The sequence below is a fragment of the Giraffa tippelskirchi genome, chromosome 7 (genome assembly GCF_054371585.1).
Source record: "Giraffa tippelskirchi isolate mGirTip1 chromosome 7, T2T-mGirTip1v1.2.pri, whole genome shotgun sequence".
Classification (NCBI taxonomy): domain Eukaryota; kingdom Metazoa; phylum Chordata; class Mammalia; order Artiodactyla; family Giraffidae; genus Giraffa; species Giraffa tippelskirchi.
Window position 1 is genome coordinate 26,493,375 of NC_137281.1, and position 18,647 is coordinate 26,512,021.

At 49.0% G+C, this 18,647-nt stretch overlaps 1 protein-coding gene across 5 annotated transcripts in view; it reads left to right on the plus strand.

Annotated features, from left to right (window-relative positions):
- RANBP10 (RAN binding protein 10) overlaps nt 1-18,647 on the plus strand; it is a 58,675-nt gene that overhangs the window by 24,603 nt on the left and 15,425 nt on the right. For 4 of the 5 annotated variants that reach the window (XM_081513002.1, XM_081513003.1, XM_081513004.1 and 1 more), the window contains exon 4: nt 16,316-16,483. The exons of the other annotated variant lie outside the window; for it this stretch is intronic. In XM_081513002.1, the coding sequence (XP_081369128.1) occupies nt 16,316-16,483 (168 nt within the window). The remainder of the gene's footprint in view (nt 1-16,315; nt 16,484-18,647) is intronic. 5 annotated transcript variants of the gene reach the window in all.

Genomic DNA, 18,647 nt, shown 5'->3' on the forward strand with positions numbered 1-18,647 from the left:
ATCTCTAGATCCATCCATGTTGCTGCAAATGGCAATATTTTGTTCTTTTTTATGGCTGAGTAGTATTCGTGTGTGTGTGCGTGTGCGCGTGCGCGCACACACACGGCATGTGGGATCTTTAGTTGCAGCCTGTGAAGACTTAGTTGAGGCATATGGGATCCAGTTCCCTGACCAGGGATTGAACTCGGGCCCCCTGCATTGGGAGCTTGGAGTCTCAGCTATTAGACTACCATGGGAGTCTCTTTCATTCTTTTCTTTTGTCTGGACTGCTCGGCATGTGGGATCTCTGTTCCCATACCAGGGATCAAACCCAGGCCATTGCAGTGAAAGCACTAACCACGAGTCCTAACCACTGGATTTCCAGGGCATTCCCATCTGGGTCTTATTCTTGATTAGAACTTTGAATAGCTGGGTGATGTGGGTATGGAGATGGTGGAGGCAGTTTTCTCCTTCCTTGAGGGACCCAGCAGACTCTCTGTGGCCCCTGAATGGGGGTGCTTTGCCCGGTCCTGAAAGTGTAATGAAGGGGCAGCTGAAGGGCCCTCCAGGCAAGAGTGTACAACTCACTCCTTTCTCCACTCTGAGCAGATTGCACTTCCAGAAACCTCAGCGTTTTGCTTAAAGTCTAGTAGACAGTGAACTTGCTTGCCCCAGAGTGAGGTTTATCTTCCTGCAAAACCCAGATCCTCATGTGTTCCCAGTCTCTGTTGACAGTCACTGTCCACCCTGGCCCCTAAGTAGGATCCTCCCTCCTTTTCCCTCATCCCATGGTTCTGCTGCTCTTAAGCATCTCTTTAATCTGGCCTCCCTCTCTATTCCTCCTCCACTGCGCCTCCAGCCTCTATAGCTTCTCCACTGGGCGATTTTCATGGCCTCCTGATGAATCTCTCTGCCTTGGGCCTCTGTTCTCTGTTCCCCTTGTACACTCTGCCCCTTGCCTGCTTTGGACCTCTGACCCCACTCCCCACCCCGTCCATCAGACACAGGTGTTGTGGATCCTGCTCACCTTTTTCTGCCACCTTTACCCTCCACACACGCTGCACACCAGCAGGTCTGTGTGGGACTGCAAATACCTGCAAACATTTCCTGCTCTGCCCCTTGGCAGATGTCCTTCTTGTCCTGGAGGTGTCCACCTTGCTTGTGAGCCCTCGTGCAGTCTTGCCTGATCCCATCAGCGCTAATTGCATCTCTGGTGACACTTACCGCCTTGCCCCACTTGATTCCTTCACATTTGCCCAGTATCCTTTCTGGGTTGTGAACTCCTTGGGACTGGGTCACATCTTTTTATAGCAGCTTTCCCGGAGTGAGACAGATGCCCTTGGGCTGTGGGAGCAGGCCATTCCTGCATCTCCCTGGGCTTTGCCTCAATGCACTGGCTGCAGTAAGCCAAGTGTGGTCCTGGAACCAGTGTTGAGTCAAGTCCCCCTGGCCTGCAGCCTGTCTTGGACTAGAAGCCTTCATTTGGAGCTCAGCCTCTCTGCACTGCCCTGTCGTGGCACTGATTGTGCATGGGGGTTGACTGTCTACCCTTTCCTGTGTGTTGGGGCTCAGTATGGTTGAACCAGCTACTGGCTCACTTTTGGTCGTGTGAGGAAGCCGACCCTCGGGTTGTGGTTGGCTTCTGGAGCAGTGTAGCTCGATGGCTGAGAACATGACTCCGGAGTCATGCTATATTTGCATCCTGTCAGCTGTGTTTCCTGGAGCAAGTCACCTAACTGCTCGGGGTCTCAGTTTCCTCATATGTAAATTGGACGTGATACTAGTACTTAACTCATGTATGGGATGATTATGGGGATTGAGTGCTTAAAGTGCTTAGAATAGTGCCTGATACAGGAAAAGGGGATTCACAAGTGTTAGCTTATTGTTATCGATAGTTTTTTCCTGTCTGAGGAAGAAAGTACCTATACATTTAAAATTCTTTAATGGGTGTTTGTGCATCAGAGTGGAGTTAGGCGTACTCTAAATGACATTTTCTCTCCAGTGCTGTGTTTTCTGTATTTAAGTAGACATGTTTAGTGAATTAGCTGGAGTTGAATTATGGAGAATGAAGATGGAAAGCAACCAAAGTCGGGATGTTGATGTTTTCAGTGTTTTCTTATAGGTCTTCCTGTACTAGCTCAGGAAGGACATCTTTGCCTCTAAGGCTGTCAGGGGTAGAGGGTAGCCACCCTGGGGGTCTCATTTGGCCTTGGGAGCAGGTGGTAACAGAGAGCGCCTCTCGAATGAGGCCTTGTGTTCAGTCTTTCCCCAGGAACATATGGGCATGTTGTAGCTTGTTTGGTCAAAGGTTTCTGTTGGAAGATGTCGAAGTTTTGATGTTTATCTTTTATAAGGTGTTTTTGGCCTCCTTAAGTGTGAGCCAAGAAACAGGTGTGGCCAAAATAAGACTGTCAGAACCCTTGGCTAAATGGTTTTGAAGCCAGTCAGGATGATCTGTGGGCAGGTGAGTATACCTGCAGCCCCACCCTTCTGTTGTTGAGCTGGCAGCCGAGCACATGGGCTGGGATCCCTGGGTTGGAGAAGCAGGAAGAAAGTCAGGGGCATGGGTAGAGGGGATTTGGGCTCCTCCCAGGCTCAGGTGGTTTGAAGGGGGCAAGGCTAGGACAGATCTTCCTTCTGTGTCTCGTACCTCAGACAGGGCCGGGGAGACTAGGCTGTATTACTAGGCAGCCTTGTCTGCAGCAAGCTGGACAGCTAATCATTTCCTCCTTGCCGTTTCTTTGGAGGAGGTAGATGTTCTCTTGGGGTAGCATCTATTACCTTTATCACTACAACCCCTCAAAAGAGAGCCCTGGCCCATTGGGGCATCCTTTCCTTGAACTGTTTGAAAAGAAGCAACTGGAGGAACCACAGCTGGGAGTTGGGGATGGAGACATATCTCCTGAAGCAGATGGCACCTGGCAGCTGGGACTTGGTGGGGGTGAGAGGAGAGGGCGTAGTGGGAGAGGAAGGGGGTGGCGGAGGGACTGTCTGCTTGTTCCACACGATCCTCAGGTTCCAGAGAGCATCTTTTCCTCTCCCTGGAGGTGACCTTACTACGCCCATTCCTTACTCAGAGTGGGCTATCAGGAGCACACCCCTGGGAGTGTTTGTGTCCCTGCGTCTCCTGGGTGGGATACTTTCTGCACACAGCTGATATTTCATATCTGCATGTGCCACGGGAAAGCAGCAGCAGATAGCAGAGATCAGGACAGACCAGTGAGGGTCCATGTCAGGTTCCTGAGGGCAGGTGCTAGGGTGCAGCAATAAATAACAGAGTGCTGGACATCCTTCCTCTCGGTGTTCCTGAAGATACACAATAAGGTGTCTGCTCAGAGCAGGTACCAATAGCAGGTGGCTTTGTGCAGGTGGCACATAGGTGGGTTTCCAGTAGTCTGGAAATGCTGTTTGTCTGTACCTACCACATGGGGGGCTGCTCTGTCTCACTCCATGTGGGCTGAGATCCTTGGTCCCCACAGCTCATGAGCCCCCTTCGTATTCACCATTGATAACCACCTGTCTTTGGAGCATCTTTCACCTGAGGATCTGCATTGCTTCCCAGGGGTCTGCCCTGGGGCTGCTCAGTCCCTTCTGTGGGGAAGTCATACTTCTCTCCAGCTGGATGTGTTGAATCATCAGGGTGCCCCTGGGCATCTGGGATACCCCTCCTAATGCCAGCAATGCTCCTGGGAACAGCCCTCAAGAACCCAGGCTTCATGGTAGGCGCCATGCAAGCCTCCCCAGCAAGTATCCCTTGAGGCTGGTGAAGCGAAGAAGCTGGCGGGTGCTGGCCCTGTGTTCATGCCTCTGGGTGCCTCGAGGCAGCCCGGCCTGGGGAAGGAGGACAGCCAGGAGGGGCCCGAAGCCACTGGAGCAGCTCCCAGGACCAGGGCTGTGGGAAGATAGGTTGCGGTTTGTGTGCTTGGTGCGTCTCGTCCCCTTGCTGCCTTTCTCATTCTGTTCTGTCTCTGAGATGTCCTTGGGAAATGACCCCGGCGGGAGTGGGGGGAGAGAAAACTAGGGGCCTTGGAGCTCTGGCAACAGCTTCCACTGGGCAGGCCAGGCAGAGGGTGGTCTATACTCTTGGTGGTTCACTGGGGTTAATGGTGTTGGTGCCACAGGACCTTCCTCAGTCCCTCCTGTGGAGCTTGTTTTGTGTCAGAGCTCTCTGTTTCCCTGCAGCCTCTGCCTGGTCTGGCAATGCCCTTGGCCCCATGGCGAGTTAAGCCTGTGGTCCTTTTGCATGGGCCTCTCTTCCCTCAACTAAGGTAACAAGTCAGTTATTCCTGGGCCTGGGGATTTCTAGTCTACAGTGTCCTGTTCTTCTTCCAGATACTAACTCCCACCTCTCTGTAGCACAGAAGTAAAAATTCTGGATTCAAGGCTGTGTTTTTCAGGGCAAGTTAAGTCCTTTGAGATAAAAAGTTTCGAGAGCAGAAGAACCAGTTCTGAAACCTGAGTTCATCAGTCTCTGAAAACAGAGATTATCAAGTGTCGTCTGTCGTGGCCAGAGACTGGGGCCACATGAGGGAAGAGCTGAGTGGGACCAGTTACTGCTCATCTCTTGTTGCCTCCTTAGTGCTGGGTCAAAGGAGTCTGGATGTTGGGCTCCTAGAAATACTACAGTATCACACTGGACCTTCTTTGGGGAAGGATTTTACCCATGCCCAATTCTCAGGATCTGGCAGTAGGTGCAGAACGTCGCAGGCGCTTACCTTACCAGGGGTCATCTGTCCAGTGACTTTGCCCAGATGTTTGGGAGGAGCTCAGTGGCAAGAAGGGCAAGCCAAACTCAACCCCAGAGGAGAGATACCAAGGCCAGGGAACTGAGATTGCTCCTCAGCTTAGGGGGAGAGTGTCACCCCTTTCCTTAGCCAGATTCAGCATGGATGAGAGACCTGGCTTGTCCTCTGGGAGCCTGAGGTGTGGGCAGGTAGCCCTGCCAAATTTGCCCCATGCCACTTGAGCCATGTCCTGGCCAGACCCACCCATCCTGGCTGTCCCTGCGCCTCTCCTGGTGATCAGGTATCTGTTTCTGAGGGTAGGTATGACCTGTGGAAGGCCTGTTCACATGCAGGTGCTGGCTGTATAGTTCCTCAGCCTGCCTGGGGATTCAGCTGACACCTGGATCTACCTCAGTGTAGGGCCTGGGTACCCCTACGAGGACAGACTCCTAGTGTCACAGCTGTCTGCAGAGACAACCTTTTCTCCTGCCCGCTTTGCCTTGGTCTTCGTGTTGAGCTGCCGTAAAGCGAGACCCTCCAGGGCCCACCTGGCCCCTTCAGTCTAGAGCTGTCAGAGGCATCACCTGAGGCTTGTGTTGGTCTTGTTCTTGGTGTTAAGGTTCCTAGAGCTTGGGGTAACAGTCTTGTGAGCACTGTGAGGGGGCTTCTCTGATGCTGCCCTCAGAGTTTGCTGAATGAGAAAATCTTTTTCGCTTTCCCATTATCCATTTTCGACCTGCTCCAGGCTGCGGGTCCCATCGGATTTTTTAAGATATTTGAGATTATCAGAAGAACAATTATCTGATGGATTTCTGGTGAGGACTGACCCTGAGTGAGTGACTATCCTTGAGAAGCAGCCCTGCCAGGGGATCTCCTATGACGTTTGTGCTCCCCCCACAGCAACCCCAGGTTTCAGAAGCACCCTGGCCAAGCCAGCCCAGCACCTTCCCTCCGTAGCCAAACCCCCGAGTAACATGGCCAAATGCTCTGAGGACCAGGTGACCTCCCCAGGAAGCTGGGGAACAGTAAGAGTGGAGCCGGCCTGGTGCTGCCCTTGGTGGGCTGTGAGTTAGGAAAGCCGGCTCCATTCCTGCTCACTCCCTCAAGGCAGGAGGAAGAGGAAGTGTGAAGTGCCCAGGCTTGACCAGGGAGCTGGTGGTAAAGAGAGAGGGGGCAGGGAAGCTTGCCAGGGAGTGCCTCTTGCAGGCTGGTTTTCCATGTGCATTGTCAACCCTGAAAGAGTTCAGCCAAGGGAACTCAGAGGGCTAAGAAGTGACAGAATTGGGATTCAAACCCAGGTCTTTCTGATCTCAAAGTCCAGTGATGATCAGAATCTGTTTGTTGGGGAGAGAGGGCCGATTTGGTGCCCTAGGGGCCAGCGCTCAGGCTGGTTTATGAGGCCTGGGCTGGAACCTGTGTGCCGGTCAGTTGTGGGCCAGGACTAGAACCTGGTAGGCAGGCACAGCACCAGCCCCGCTCCCAGCTTCGGTGCTAATGTGGTGATGATGTGGAAATCTCTCCACGCGGCAGTAGGCATCCCCTCCCTTCCTAGTTTCCCTGGGATTGAGCCCTCAACGTATCCTGGCAGATGGGAGTGGCAGGCGGAGGGGCTCTTGGAGCAGTCATGCTGGAGTCCCTGGCACCCCTAGAGGGATTCGCCCACCTCAAGGTCACTGTAACCAGGGATGGGATTCTGAGAGTGCTGAGATGATGAGCGTTGTCCTCAGCCACCCCCATACCTCTGTGATTGGGAGTTCCCCTCGGGTGATGATGGAGGGGGAAGTGGGTGGTGCCAGAGCATCAGAATGGGACGCTTAGGGCCTCCTGCCTTCTGGCCTGAATGTGGCATGGCTTTTCCTTGCATCACTGGCATCTGGTAGGTGTCTGACATGGCAGGGATAGGCTTTTCTGTGCGGGCGCCAGCCTGGCGACCCACCCATTCTCTGTGGAGGGACAGTTCATTCTCTTTGGAGAGGGAAGAATGGTTAGTTGGGTGGCACTCACTGTCACAGTGCTGTCCCTATTGTGCAGTACCAGCGTCTGTTGTCCCCAAGCCCCTGGAGCTGTCTTCCGTAAAGGAGCTGAGCCCCCTCATTCTCCTCTGGCCCTCATAACCTGCTATCCTCTGAGACAGCTGGCTCTGGCCCTGTGGCAAGGGTGATAACCCTCATTCCTGGTCTCATCACCCCAGCCTCACACCAGGCCCACCAGGGAGAGGTGACTGCCAGGGTCCACACTTAGAAGGTGGCTGACTTTGGCTCTGGGGCAGGAATGGGGGGTGGGAGGAGGTCTGTCTCGGAGCTAAGGTTGATAGGGCTACAGGGGAGTCTCACCTAGGCAGAGGTTGGGGAAAGACCGTGGTTGCTAGACCCTCCTAATGGGAAGGAGGACCAAGAACTACAGATTCTTCCAGAGCTGGCAGGACACTTACATCAACTGCCCTGCTTCAGAGGTGAGGAAGCTGAAATCCAGAAAAATTACAGGACTTTCCCAGGGGATGAGCCAGGTCCGTAGCCTCTTGGGGAGTCCGGAAGTGGCTTCACCATTAGTCTATACAAATGGGGACATGATGCAGGCAGATTGCTCTAATTACTTTGCTTTTCTTAAAAAGAAAAGTTGCAATAACCAAACTCTCAGTAGAGCCCAGGATGGCCCCTGGGTGGTGTGTCAGTCAGCATGGTCTGACCCCAGGGTCTTGTACTTAAGGTGTCCTGCCAGCCCTTGACCTGTTTCCCTTTCCATTTCAACAGACATTTCTTGAGCACCTACTGTGGGCCACTTGTTAGGCAATGTAAAGATGCCTGGATGTGGCCCCTTTAGTCAGAGAACTTTGGTTTTTTCCGGGGTGAGAATCTCATCTCTCACCAGCTAGGTCAGCCAGCCCTCAAGCAGGACAAGAAGAGGCACAAAGTCTCTCAGTGGGGACTCAAATGCTATCTGGGATTTAGTCTTTTGGGTTCTCTCCCTGTCTTTTGTCTGCTTTCTGCTTATTAGCTTTAGTCTGTCAAACTGGCTTTCTACACGAGGTTGAAACAATGGCAGCACAGGGCTTTGAGGCCCACTCTCCTCCCAGCTCCCTCGTACAGAAATTCCAGGAAGATCTCTTACTGGTCCAGCTTGGGGCAGGGAGGAGTCTCCCTGGGATTAGCACTCCCCACTGGAGCACTAGGGTTGGCACAGGGGAGGAGCTACCTCTTGAGAAAAGGAGTGCTATCCCCCAGTGAAGGGGGCTGGCAGACATAGCCTGGCACTCCTTGTTCCCTGATCCTGCTGTTTGTTCCCACAGCCTTGGGGGCTGGGTGCCAGCGGCGTGGTGCCCAGTCCGCTGGCGCCCAATCCCTTCTTAAAAGTTGATGGAACCCAGCTAGTCACCTACAGGAAGTAGTGCTGCTCAGGTGGCTGAGCCTAGGCTCCAGAAGCCTTGTAGGGGTTCCCTGCAGTTTGTGCTGATGGAGCCCAGTCTTGTCTTCAGAGCATCTTCCTCTTCCCTGTGATTGAATTGGGGGCCACTCCAGGAAGGAGGAGGCTTCACCTTCACTCTCATGGGTACCTTCTTGGAGCCTACTTGAAAGTCCCTCAGAAAACAGGAGAACAGAGGACCTCCCTAGCAGTTTAGTGGGTGGCTAAGACTCCATGATTCCACTGAGGGGAGCGTGGGTTCTATCCCCACTTGGGGAACTAAAGGTCCCACATGCTGCATCGTACAGCCCCCTCCCCCCCAAAAAAGAAAGATAGGAGACCCAAGCCTCTGGGAGTGTAATCTACAAGACCACAGGCCTTTGTGGAGCCTCTCAGTGCCTCAGTTTCCTCAGCCCTCAGATGGGAATTACCATACTTACTGATTGGTTTGGACTCTTGGAGTTTTGTTATAAGTAGATACCTAGGTCCCTTTGACAATGATGTCTAATTGGTGTCCCTGATTTTGTAGAGAAGGGAACCAAGGTGTGAGAAGGTAAGTGATGGCCTGGGGCCTGCCACCTGAGAAGGGACCGTACTGTGTGCGAGAGCAGACCGAAGAGGCCCTTGAGGCCACACGAGCTACCCTGGCATCCAGGACTCCAGTGTCTCTTTCTAACAGAGGCCAGACCCCCTTCTCCTTAGGACCTTAGCCTGAGACTGACAACAAAAACCAGAGTCACTGCAGAACGTACAACAGCATTTAGGCCTTGGCCTTACAGTTTTTATTCTGTCTGCCAGATACCTCAAGAATGGCCTTGTAGTGCCAGCTTCTGTCGTGTGTGTGTCTGTATGTGTGTCTGTGTCTGTGTGTGTGCAGTCCAGCTTCTGTCTGCTCTGTGTGTGTGTGTGTGTGTGTGTGTGTGTGTGTGTGTGTGTGCGTGCAATCCCGACCCAGGGGTTGAACCCATGTCTGTTACTTCTCCTGCATTGGCAGGCAGGTTCTTCACCACTAGCGCCTCCTAGGGAGCCCTTCTGTCTGCTGCACAACTTCTCAAGCCCTGGGGAGAAGGTTCATGGAGGGCAGGGGTGACTGAATCCATTTAGAGTAACTTTGTGCCCTTTAACATGTCCTCATCTATTTTGGGCTTGTGGTACCTTTCTCTTGTGTTTGTTCTGCCCTTTCTAGTCCTTGACTAGCCTGAATTTTTCTCCCAAAGGAAAAACAGAAAGCCATTGTATGAGGATACCGCATAGGAAAATCCTCCAGTGACTTCATTTTAATTTTTCTGTCCACACCACTGTTTGTTTAGTGAGTATTCCCCATGGCAACCTTGCTGCATCTGGGACGAGCCACAGTCATCTCACCTGCCTTGTATTGCCACCCAGCTGCTTTGATGTCTAATAAAACATGTCAAATTTAACGTGTCCTGAAGATCTCTTCCTTCTGTCCATCTTCCCCATCTCTTAGTAAGTGGAACCACCATCCACCCATTTGCCCAGGACAGAAACCTGGGAGTCGTCTTCACTTCCCCTCATGCTGTCAGTGCCCACATTCAGCAAACCCTGTCGACTCCACTCCCAGCCTTTCCTCAGTCTCACTCAGCTCCAGCCCCACTGGCTGCCTTTCTGTTTCCCAGACATGCTGAACCCATTCCTCTTACCTCAAAAGTTCTTCCTTCTGATACTGTAGTCAAGCTGACCTCTTCTCAGGGGTCAGTCCTCATCCCCACTCCCACTTCCAGCCCATCATCTGGCTCAGTTTTTTTCAGAGCACATTTTCTCTACCAGGTGTTTTCTTGTTTGCTTATCGATTTACTTAGATGTTATATCTTCTCTGCTCCTTTCACACCACCCACCACCCTCATTTGTCAACTCCATGGAGCAGGCCTTTGTTAACTAAGTGATAACAGTTGAATGATGCCTGTTCTTTGCAGAAGATGGAAAAGTAACACAGTGGTCTTAAACCAAACTGCTGCTGCTGTAGCCACTGTTACTAAATGAGCCATATACTCACATTCTGTTTTTAACCCAAATTCCCTTTCACATGCATTCATACACATCTTACACACACACAGACACACACACACACAAGCTCTTTATGGCGTTTGGAGAAAATATTGGCTATGAAATGATAGCTTCTATTGAAGATACATTACAGCTCTGTGATCTTCTCTGAAAAGCTTTTAACTTCATAGTGCTTTGAAGAGCAGGAGACAAGTAGCTGAGGTGTTGCTTCTCTGCATTGATCATTCCAGATGCTCAGAAACTTCTTCTGTAGCCATAGCGGACTGTATTAGTTTTCTGTTGTTGCTGTTACAATAGTAGTGGATTAAAATAATCCTTTTACAGTTCTAGAGGACAGAGTCCTGAAATCAAGGTGTCAGCAGGGTGGTAGTCTTTCTGGAGGCTGTTGGGGAGGATCTATTTCCTTGGCTTTTCTGGATTCTAGAGTCCACCTACATACCTTGACGATGGACCCCATCCTCCATCTGCAAAGCCAGCAGTGTAACAGCATCTTCTATTCTCTCTCTGCTTCCACCATCACATCACCTTTTCTGACTTGACTCCCTTGCCTCTATCTTACATGTGTCCTTGTAACTACATTACTGTACTCTCCCCATCGCAGATAATCCAGGATCATCTCTCCATTTCAAGAGCCTTGACTTAATCACTTCTGCAAAATCTTTCAGTTCAGTTCAGTTCAGTCGCTCAGTCATGTCTGACTCTTGGCGACCCCATGAGCTGCTGCACGCCAGGCCTCCCTGTCCAACACCAAACTCCCGGAGCCCACCCAAACTCATGTCCATTGAGTTGGTGATGCCATCCAACCATCTCATCCTCTATTGTCCCCTTCTCCTCCTGCCCTCAATCTTTCCCATCATCAGGGTGTTTTCCAATAAGTCAGCTCTTCGCATCAGGTGGCCAAAGTATTGAAGTTTCAGCTTCAACATCAGTCCTTCCAATGAACACCCACAACTGATCTCCTTTAGGATGGACTGGTTGGATCTCCTTGCAGTCCAAGGGACTGTCAAGAGTCTTCTCCAACACCACAGTTCAAAAGCATCAATTCTTCAGCACTCAGCTTTCTTTATAGTCCAGCTCTCACATCCATACATGACCACTGGAAAAACCATAGCCTTGACTAGATGGACCTTTGTCAGCAAAGTAATGTCTCTGCTTTTTAATATGCTGTCTAGGTTGGTCATAACTTTCCTTCCAAGGAGTAAGCGTCTTTTAATTTCATGGCTGCAGTCACCATCAGCAGTGATTTTGGAGCCCAGAAAAATAAAGTCAGCCACTGTTTCCACTGTTTCCCCATCTATTTGCCATGAGGTGATGGGACCAGATGCCATGATCTTAGTTTTCTGAATGTTGAGCTTTAAGCCAACTTTTTCACTCTCCTCTTTCACTTTCATCCAGAGACTCTTTAGTTCTTCTTCGCTTTCTGCCATAAGGGTGGTGTCATCTGCATGTCTGAGCTTATTGGTATTTCTCCCGGCAATCTTGATTCCAGCTTCTGCTTCCTCCAGTCCAGCGTTTTCTCATTATGTACTCTGCATATAAGTTAAATAAGCCGGGTGACAATATACAGCCTTGACGTACTCCTTTTCCTATTTGGAACCAGTCTGTTGTTCTATGTCCAGTTCTAACTGTTGCTTCCTGACCTGCATACAGGTTTTTCAAGAGGCAGGTCAGGTGGTCTGGTATTCCCATCTCTTTCAGAATTTTCCACAATTTATTGTGATCCACACAGTCAAAGGCTTTGGCATAGTCAATAAAGCAGTCTTTATTGCCATGCAAAGTAGCATATTTTACAGGTTCTGGAGATTAGGACCTAGACATCTTTGGGAGACCTTATTCAGTATGTTCCTGGAGAAGGGAATGGCTACCCACTCTAGTATGCTGGCCTGGAGAATTCCATGAACTGTATAGTCCATGGGGTCTCAAAGAGTTGGACACGACTGAGCAACTTTGACTTCACATTCATTATGCCACAGGGATTATGAATTTTCTTCCTCTGGGAAAATCTGTATAACTGATAAAAATTCATTCGGGGATTAAAGAAAAGCAAAATAGGAAAATGTGTCTATTTTTCAGTCAAACTGAGGTGATGGTGAATCCTGAACTGACTCTATATAGATATTTTGGGTTTTTATTTGAGTTCTTTAGTTTCTAAAAACTTAAAGTCCATATTTATAGCTTGAGTAGCTTGAGTTAAAAATCCAAAAATTCTACGGTAGGTTTGTCAAAATAATTAAATAGTTTATCTTTGAAGAAAAGTATTCAAAATACTCAAATTTTTATTTTAGGTCTTTGAAAATGTAAACATCTGTTGTTTTGGCGATCTCTATTGAGCTCCCATACACTGAGACAGAAATAGCTTCACAAATATCCTTGAGTCACTGACTAAGTTTGAAACAGTTCTGCTGATGATTTCACTAGTTTCAGTAAATCAAATAGCCACAATTGTATTCGTTTTTAAAGAGTACCTGCTGCTTCAGTTGGAGAAGGCTAAAAAAAAGAAACAAGAAAACCTTCCAGCTTGTGTCTTCTATCTGCTAGACTATAGAATCTGTATAAAAGATCTGTCACACAGGATCATCTTTGTGTGAGAAAGAAGTGGACTGGAACTAGTCACTACGCACAAATACACATTCATATGTATGCACACACCTGTGTCATCTCTCATCTCTCAGATTCCTGATGGCAAGGGTTGGAGGGAGGCTTAGGAAGTGGTGAGTGAGACAGGGACAGCCCCAGAAACAGTGACTGGTGACCGGAGAGGCTCAACAGGAACCAGGACTGATCAAGAATGTGGGCAGTATACGAGGGGTGGACCAAAGATTTATAGAAATCTCCAGAGGGCAAGCATTGGCAAACCTTGATGTACTGACAAAAAGGGAGAACTAAGTGGGCATCAGTCAGCAACTGTGGGCATAATTCTGAGAGGAATTATAGAAACAGCAAGCCAGCCCCCCTACAAGGATTCTTTGAGGAGAGCTAGAAAGGACAGTGGTTTTGCTGGACAGTCTTCCCCCAACAGCCAATGGCCTCAGGTGGTGGTAAGCAGTGGGCTTGGCTTTAGGGAAGGCTGTGCTGGTCAGACAGCATTGAGAGAGCCCCACCACTGTCCCTGGCATCCCAGGCCCCTGGAGCAGAAGTTTGGGTTTCTAGTAGCTTCAGCCACTGAAGCAGAATAGCCTGTCTTGGGAGACTCCATGCCAAGAACTCTGCCTGTGGCCTCAAGTCTGGTGCTTCTGATGGTTTCTCTGAATTACACATATGTTCTTTTTATGTGGGAAGTAGGGCTTCTTGCTTGGGAACCCTTTTTCAGTGGGCACTGCAGTCTTGACGAAAGCCACCAGAATTGATTGGTGAGTTTGACAAGGATGCAGGATACCAGATGAATAAATAAAAAATAAAATACATTTGTGTGTTTAATAGCTTTATTGAGATAAAATTTGCATCCCACAAAATCTAGTCTTTTAAAGTGGGTAGTTCAAGACCTCCCTGGCAGTCCAGTGGTTAAGATGCCACACATGGAGTGTAGGGGACATGGATTTGATCCCTGGTCACTGAAGATCCTGCATGCTACATGGTGCAGCCAAAAAAGAAATAAAATGTACAGTTCAGTGGTTTTTTAGCATGTTTGCACAGTTATGCAACCAGTATCATACTCTAATATTAGGACAATTTTATCACTCCAGAAAGAAACCTTGACCCCATCCTCCCACCCTCAAAATCAATTATATTTTGATACAATACCAAGAAACAATTAGAAAGTAAAATTTTAAAATAATATAATAACATCAAAAGTGAAATATTTAGTGATAAATTTGATAAAACACTGCTGAGAGAAACTAAAGAAGACCTGAATAAATGGAGAAGTATACCATGTTCATGGATTTGAATAATCAATATTATTACACTGCCCATTCTTTCCAAGTTGATCTGTAGATTCAGTACAATCCCAGTAAAAATCCCAGCAGGAAATCAACTATATTCAAATTTAAAAAATGATTAAAAAAAATCCCAACAGGCCTTGGAAATATACTGTTAAGAAAATGAAAAAAGACAAATCACAGAGTGGAAGAAAATATTTTCAAAACACATTTTGTATCCAAAATATATCTAGAACTCTTACAACTCAATAAGATTTACAAACCAGTTTTTTTTAAAAAGATTTGCTGGAAAAGGAAACGGCAGCCCACTCCAGTACTCTTGCCTGTAAAATCCCATGGACAGAGGAGCCTGGTAAGTTACAGTCCATGGGGTCGCAAAGAGTTGGACACAACTGAGCGACTTCACATGTTCCATATAAATTAAAAAAAAAGAAAGATTTGAATAGACAGTTCAGTAATTTCCTAATAAACTGATGGTAAATAAGTATATGAAAAGATGCTTAAGGTCCTTGGACATTGGGAAAATGCAAATTACAGCTACTACGTACCTATTAAAATGTCTTAAGAGAAAAAGAAGAAACGAAAAACAACTGACAGTACCAAGTGCTGATGAGATTGTGAAACTCATATATTGCTGGTAGGAATGCAAAACAGTACAGCCGCTTTGGAAAACAGTTTGACAGTTTGTTATCAAGTAAAACATATACTTATCTTGTGACCCAGCAGTCCCACATCTAAGTATTAAGAGAAATGAAAGCATATGTCTGTACAAAGACCTGTAAACAAATGTCTAGTGGCTTTATTCATATTAGCCAAAAATTAGAAACAACTACTGTGGTGTTGGAGAAGAATCTTGAGAGTCCCTTGGACTGCAGGGAGATCCAACCAGTCCATCCTAAAGGAGATGAGTCCTGGGTGTTCATTGGAAGGACTGATGTTGACGCTGAGGCTCCAATAGTTTGGCCACCTGATGCGAAGAGCGGACTCATTGGAAAACACCCTGATGCTGGGAAGGATTGGGAGCAGGAGGAGAAGGAGACGACAGAGGATGAGATGGCTGGATGGCATCACCAACTCGATGGACATGGGTTTGCGTGGACTCAGGGAGTTGGTGATGGACAGGGAGGCCTGGCGTGCTGCGGTTCATGGGGTCGCAAAGAGTTGGACACGACTGAGCAACTGAACTGAACTGAACTGATACGCCATCAACTAGTAAATGGACTAACTGTGGTATGTCCATACAATGGAGTTCTACTTAGCAATAAAAAGAAACAAAATACAGGTACACCTAACAATGTGGATGAATTTCAAAGGCATTATGCTAAGTGAAAGAAGCTAGACACAGGAAACTCCATATTCTGTGATTCCACTTTTTAAAAATTATTTTTTAATTTATTTTTGACTGTTCTGGGTCTTCTTTGCTGTACCGGCTTTTCTCTAGTTGTGGCAGGCAGGGGCTACTCTCTAGTTGTGGTGCACGGGCTTCTCATTTCAGTGGCTTCTCTTGTTGCGGAGCATGGGCTCTAGAGCTCACGGCTTCAGTAATTGCAGCGCTCGAGCTGTGGAGTGCTGGCTCAACAGTTGTCTCGCATGTTGGGCTTAGTTGCTCCATGGCATGTGGGATCTTCCCGGACCAGGGTTTGAACTCCTGCATTGGCAGGCAGATTCTTTACCACCGAGCCACCAGGGAAACCCTGTGATTCCATTTATATGACATTCTGGAAAAGGCAAAACCATAGGAACAAATCACATCAGTGTTGCCAAAGGCTTAGGGTTGACTGGAATGGAATTGGCTGCAAAGAGGCATGAGGGAAAACTTTTTGGATTGATGGAAATGTTCTATATCTTGATAGTGGTGGTAGTAATATTTGTTAAAACTTGTTGAACTGTCAGTTAAAAAGGAAGAATCTTATTACATGTAAATAATACTTCAGTTTGAAAAAGCATTAAAAGAACAACCATGATATACCTCAGAGTTCAGTTCAAGCCCCTTCTCCTTCATGAGGCTTCCCCCAGCCATCTCCTTGTTTCATGGCCCTCTGGTAAGTCCCTTCCAGGGCACTCATGTTTTTGGTTCCTGTTAACTCCAGCTTGGGCTCTTTCTTTGGCAGGGCTGCCTCAGCTCCTCAGGGCAGTGACTTGCTGAACTCACTGCTCATTTAACCCAGCCAGACCCTGCCTGTAGCCAGCTCTGAGAGGCCAGATGTGCTGGTGAGGTGGTGGAGGCTGGAGCTCAGACTGAGTGGACTTCTTTGTCTTATTCTTCTCTCAAGTACCTTGCCTCAGCTCTTGCTCTCTTTTCCTCCACAGGTTGGGATAAACATTCCTATGGTTACCATGGTGATGATGGGCATTCCTTCTGCTCCTCGGGGACTGGCCAGCCCTATGGTCCCACATTCACTACAGGAGATGTGATTGGCTGCTGTGTCAACCTCATCAACGGCACTTGCTTCTACACCAAGAATGGCCATAGCCTTGGTGGGTACATAGGGGACCTGGGAGGGTCTGCCCTGTGGAGCCACTTTGGTTAACTACAGGTTTTGAAGGCAGAGCTGTGCCATATATCCTCTGCTGAGCTCTGGAGAACTGCAGCCCTTTCTAAGCATCAGAGCCTTGAAAGGGAAAGGGAGTGTATAGGGGTTCTCCCTTTGCTAATCCATCCATTGAACAGCGTTTATTGAGCCTGGGTCAGTGCTGAAGTAGAGTAATGTCATGGTCATGCTCCTGGCCTGTGTGACACTCACTGGAGCAAAGTTTAGGGTTGATAAGAAGTTTGAGGGGCTCTAGTACCTACTGAACAGTGGAAGTGATTTGTATGCCAGTCTCCTGGGCCCAGACTTTGGCTGGCCCTTCTGTAGGGCACTGGTTGCTGTGGAGCAACAGTGAGGGCTGCTCTAGTACATGAGGTAAACAGACAAGCTGGAATTGGATGGGGCCAGGTCTCTTCTGGCCTTTTTGTGGTTGACAGACAGCAGCTTGGACAGAATTATGTTGAAAAGGTCCCTTTGGTTAAACTGAGAAGGACGAACTGACTGGAGTAAGGGCTGAGGAGGAGGCAGATGGCCTGAGACACGGCCGTGGTGATGGGTGCAGACAGTGGAGAACAGGTCTGCAGAGGCCTTGGGGTGGCACAAGCATGGGTTAATGACAGGTGGGGCACACTGGTGAGAAGGGAACATGGGAAAGTAGCTGGATTAGTGGTGCCATCAACCAGTCAGAAACCCAGGAGGAGCAGCAGGCAGGTGGAGGATCCCTTGCAGAGCAGTCCTGTACACACAAAGAAACTTAGGATGGAACTTCAGAGAGAGGGGAACTTTGGTTATTCTGACACCTTGCCCTGGTAGGGGTGGGTACTGTTTGGCCCTTGAGGGAGCAGAACCCACAGCCAGAGTGGCCGTGAGGTGGTACCTAACTGCTGGGCAGGCCTGCCTGAGTTTGCAGAGGTCCCTAATCCAGCAGAACTCTACCAGCCAGGTTGACCAGAGGCTTTCCCACGAAATGGAGTTGGGCATTTGACTTTGAACCCAACTCATAGGAGGCTCACATGCCCTAGTTTCAGGAGCAGTCAGAAGGTGGCTGCCACTCTCCACATCCCCTCTGTGGCTTCTCTAAGCCTGGGCAAAATCAGGGGACCTGCGTGGAAATCAGGTTTACTTGTGGCAGGTGATCAGGAGCCAGCATTCCTCAGCAGGGCAGTCAGATGCCACGGCCTGGAGTGGGCGGCCAGGAGCGTAGCACAGATGCTGCAGAGCTGACCCAGCTGCACATCCGAGAAACCTTCCCCTGACCCGTGGCCACCTAGCTGCAAGTGCTGGTATCCAGCCTGGAAGGAGCTAGCTGCTCCAGGGCAAGGCCTCATTCCCCCTCTGTTCTTGGACTCCAGCCATTTCCTGCCTCTTGACTCTTCTGCTGTCAGAATCCAGGGCCCACTGTTACGGGCTCTCAGTCCTTGCCCAAGTCCTGCTTCGCTTGCCACTCCGAGCAAGGCCTAGTCCTGCCTCTCTGCTCTGAACACCTGCCCTCCTTACCTCTCTTCAGCTTGTCCTCACTTTGCTCAGAGCATGGCACCTGCCATGGGACATGAGATTTGGGACGTACTTGTTGTTCTCTCTGCACCTGCACCTCCCTCCTCTGGGCCCTCAACCCTTTGTCAGTCTAGATCCCTAAAGAGCTCATGGCCGCCTCAATGTCAGCCAGACCCTCTCACTGTTTTTAAAAACTTATTTCCCTAGTACATGTTTATATAGACCCCATGCTAGACCTTACACTTCTTATAATTAAACTTCCTTTAGGTCTATATTGTCAATTTTCCTAGTCTGTCAAGATCTGCTTTGGTCTTGCTCATCCTGTCTCCAATGTTTGATATCCTCTTCAGCCATTCAGTTCAGTTCAGTCGCTCGGTCATGTCGGACTCTTTGCGACCCCAAGAACTGCAGCACGCCAGGCTTCCCTGTCCATACCCAACTCCCAGAGCTTACTCAAACTCATGTCCATCGAGTCATTGATGCCATCCAACCATCTCATCCTCTGTTGTCCCCTTCTCCTCCTGCCTTCAATCTTTCCCAGCGTCAGGGTCTTTCCCAGCGAGTCAGTTCTTTGCATCAGGTGGCCAAAGGACTGGAGTTTCAGCTTCAGCATCAGT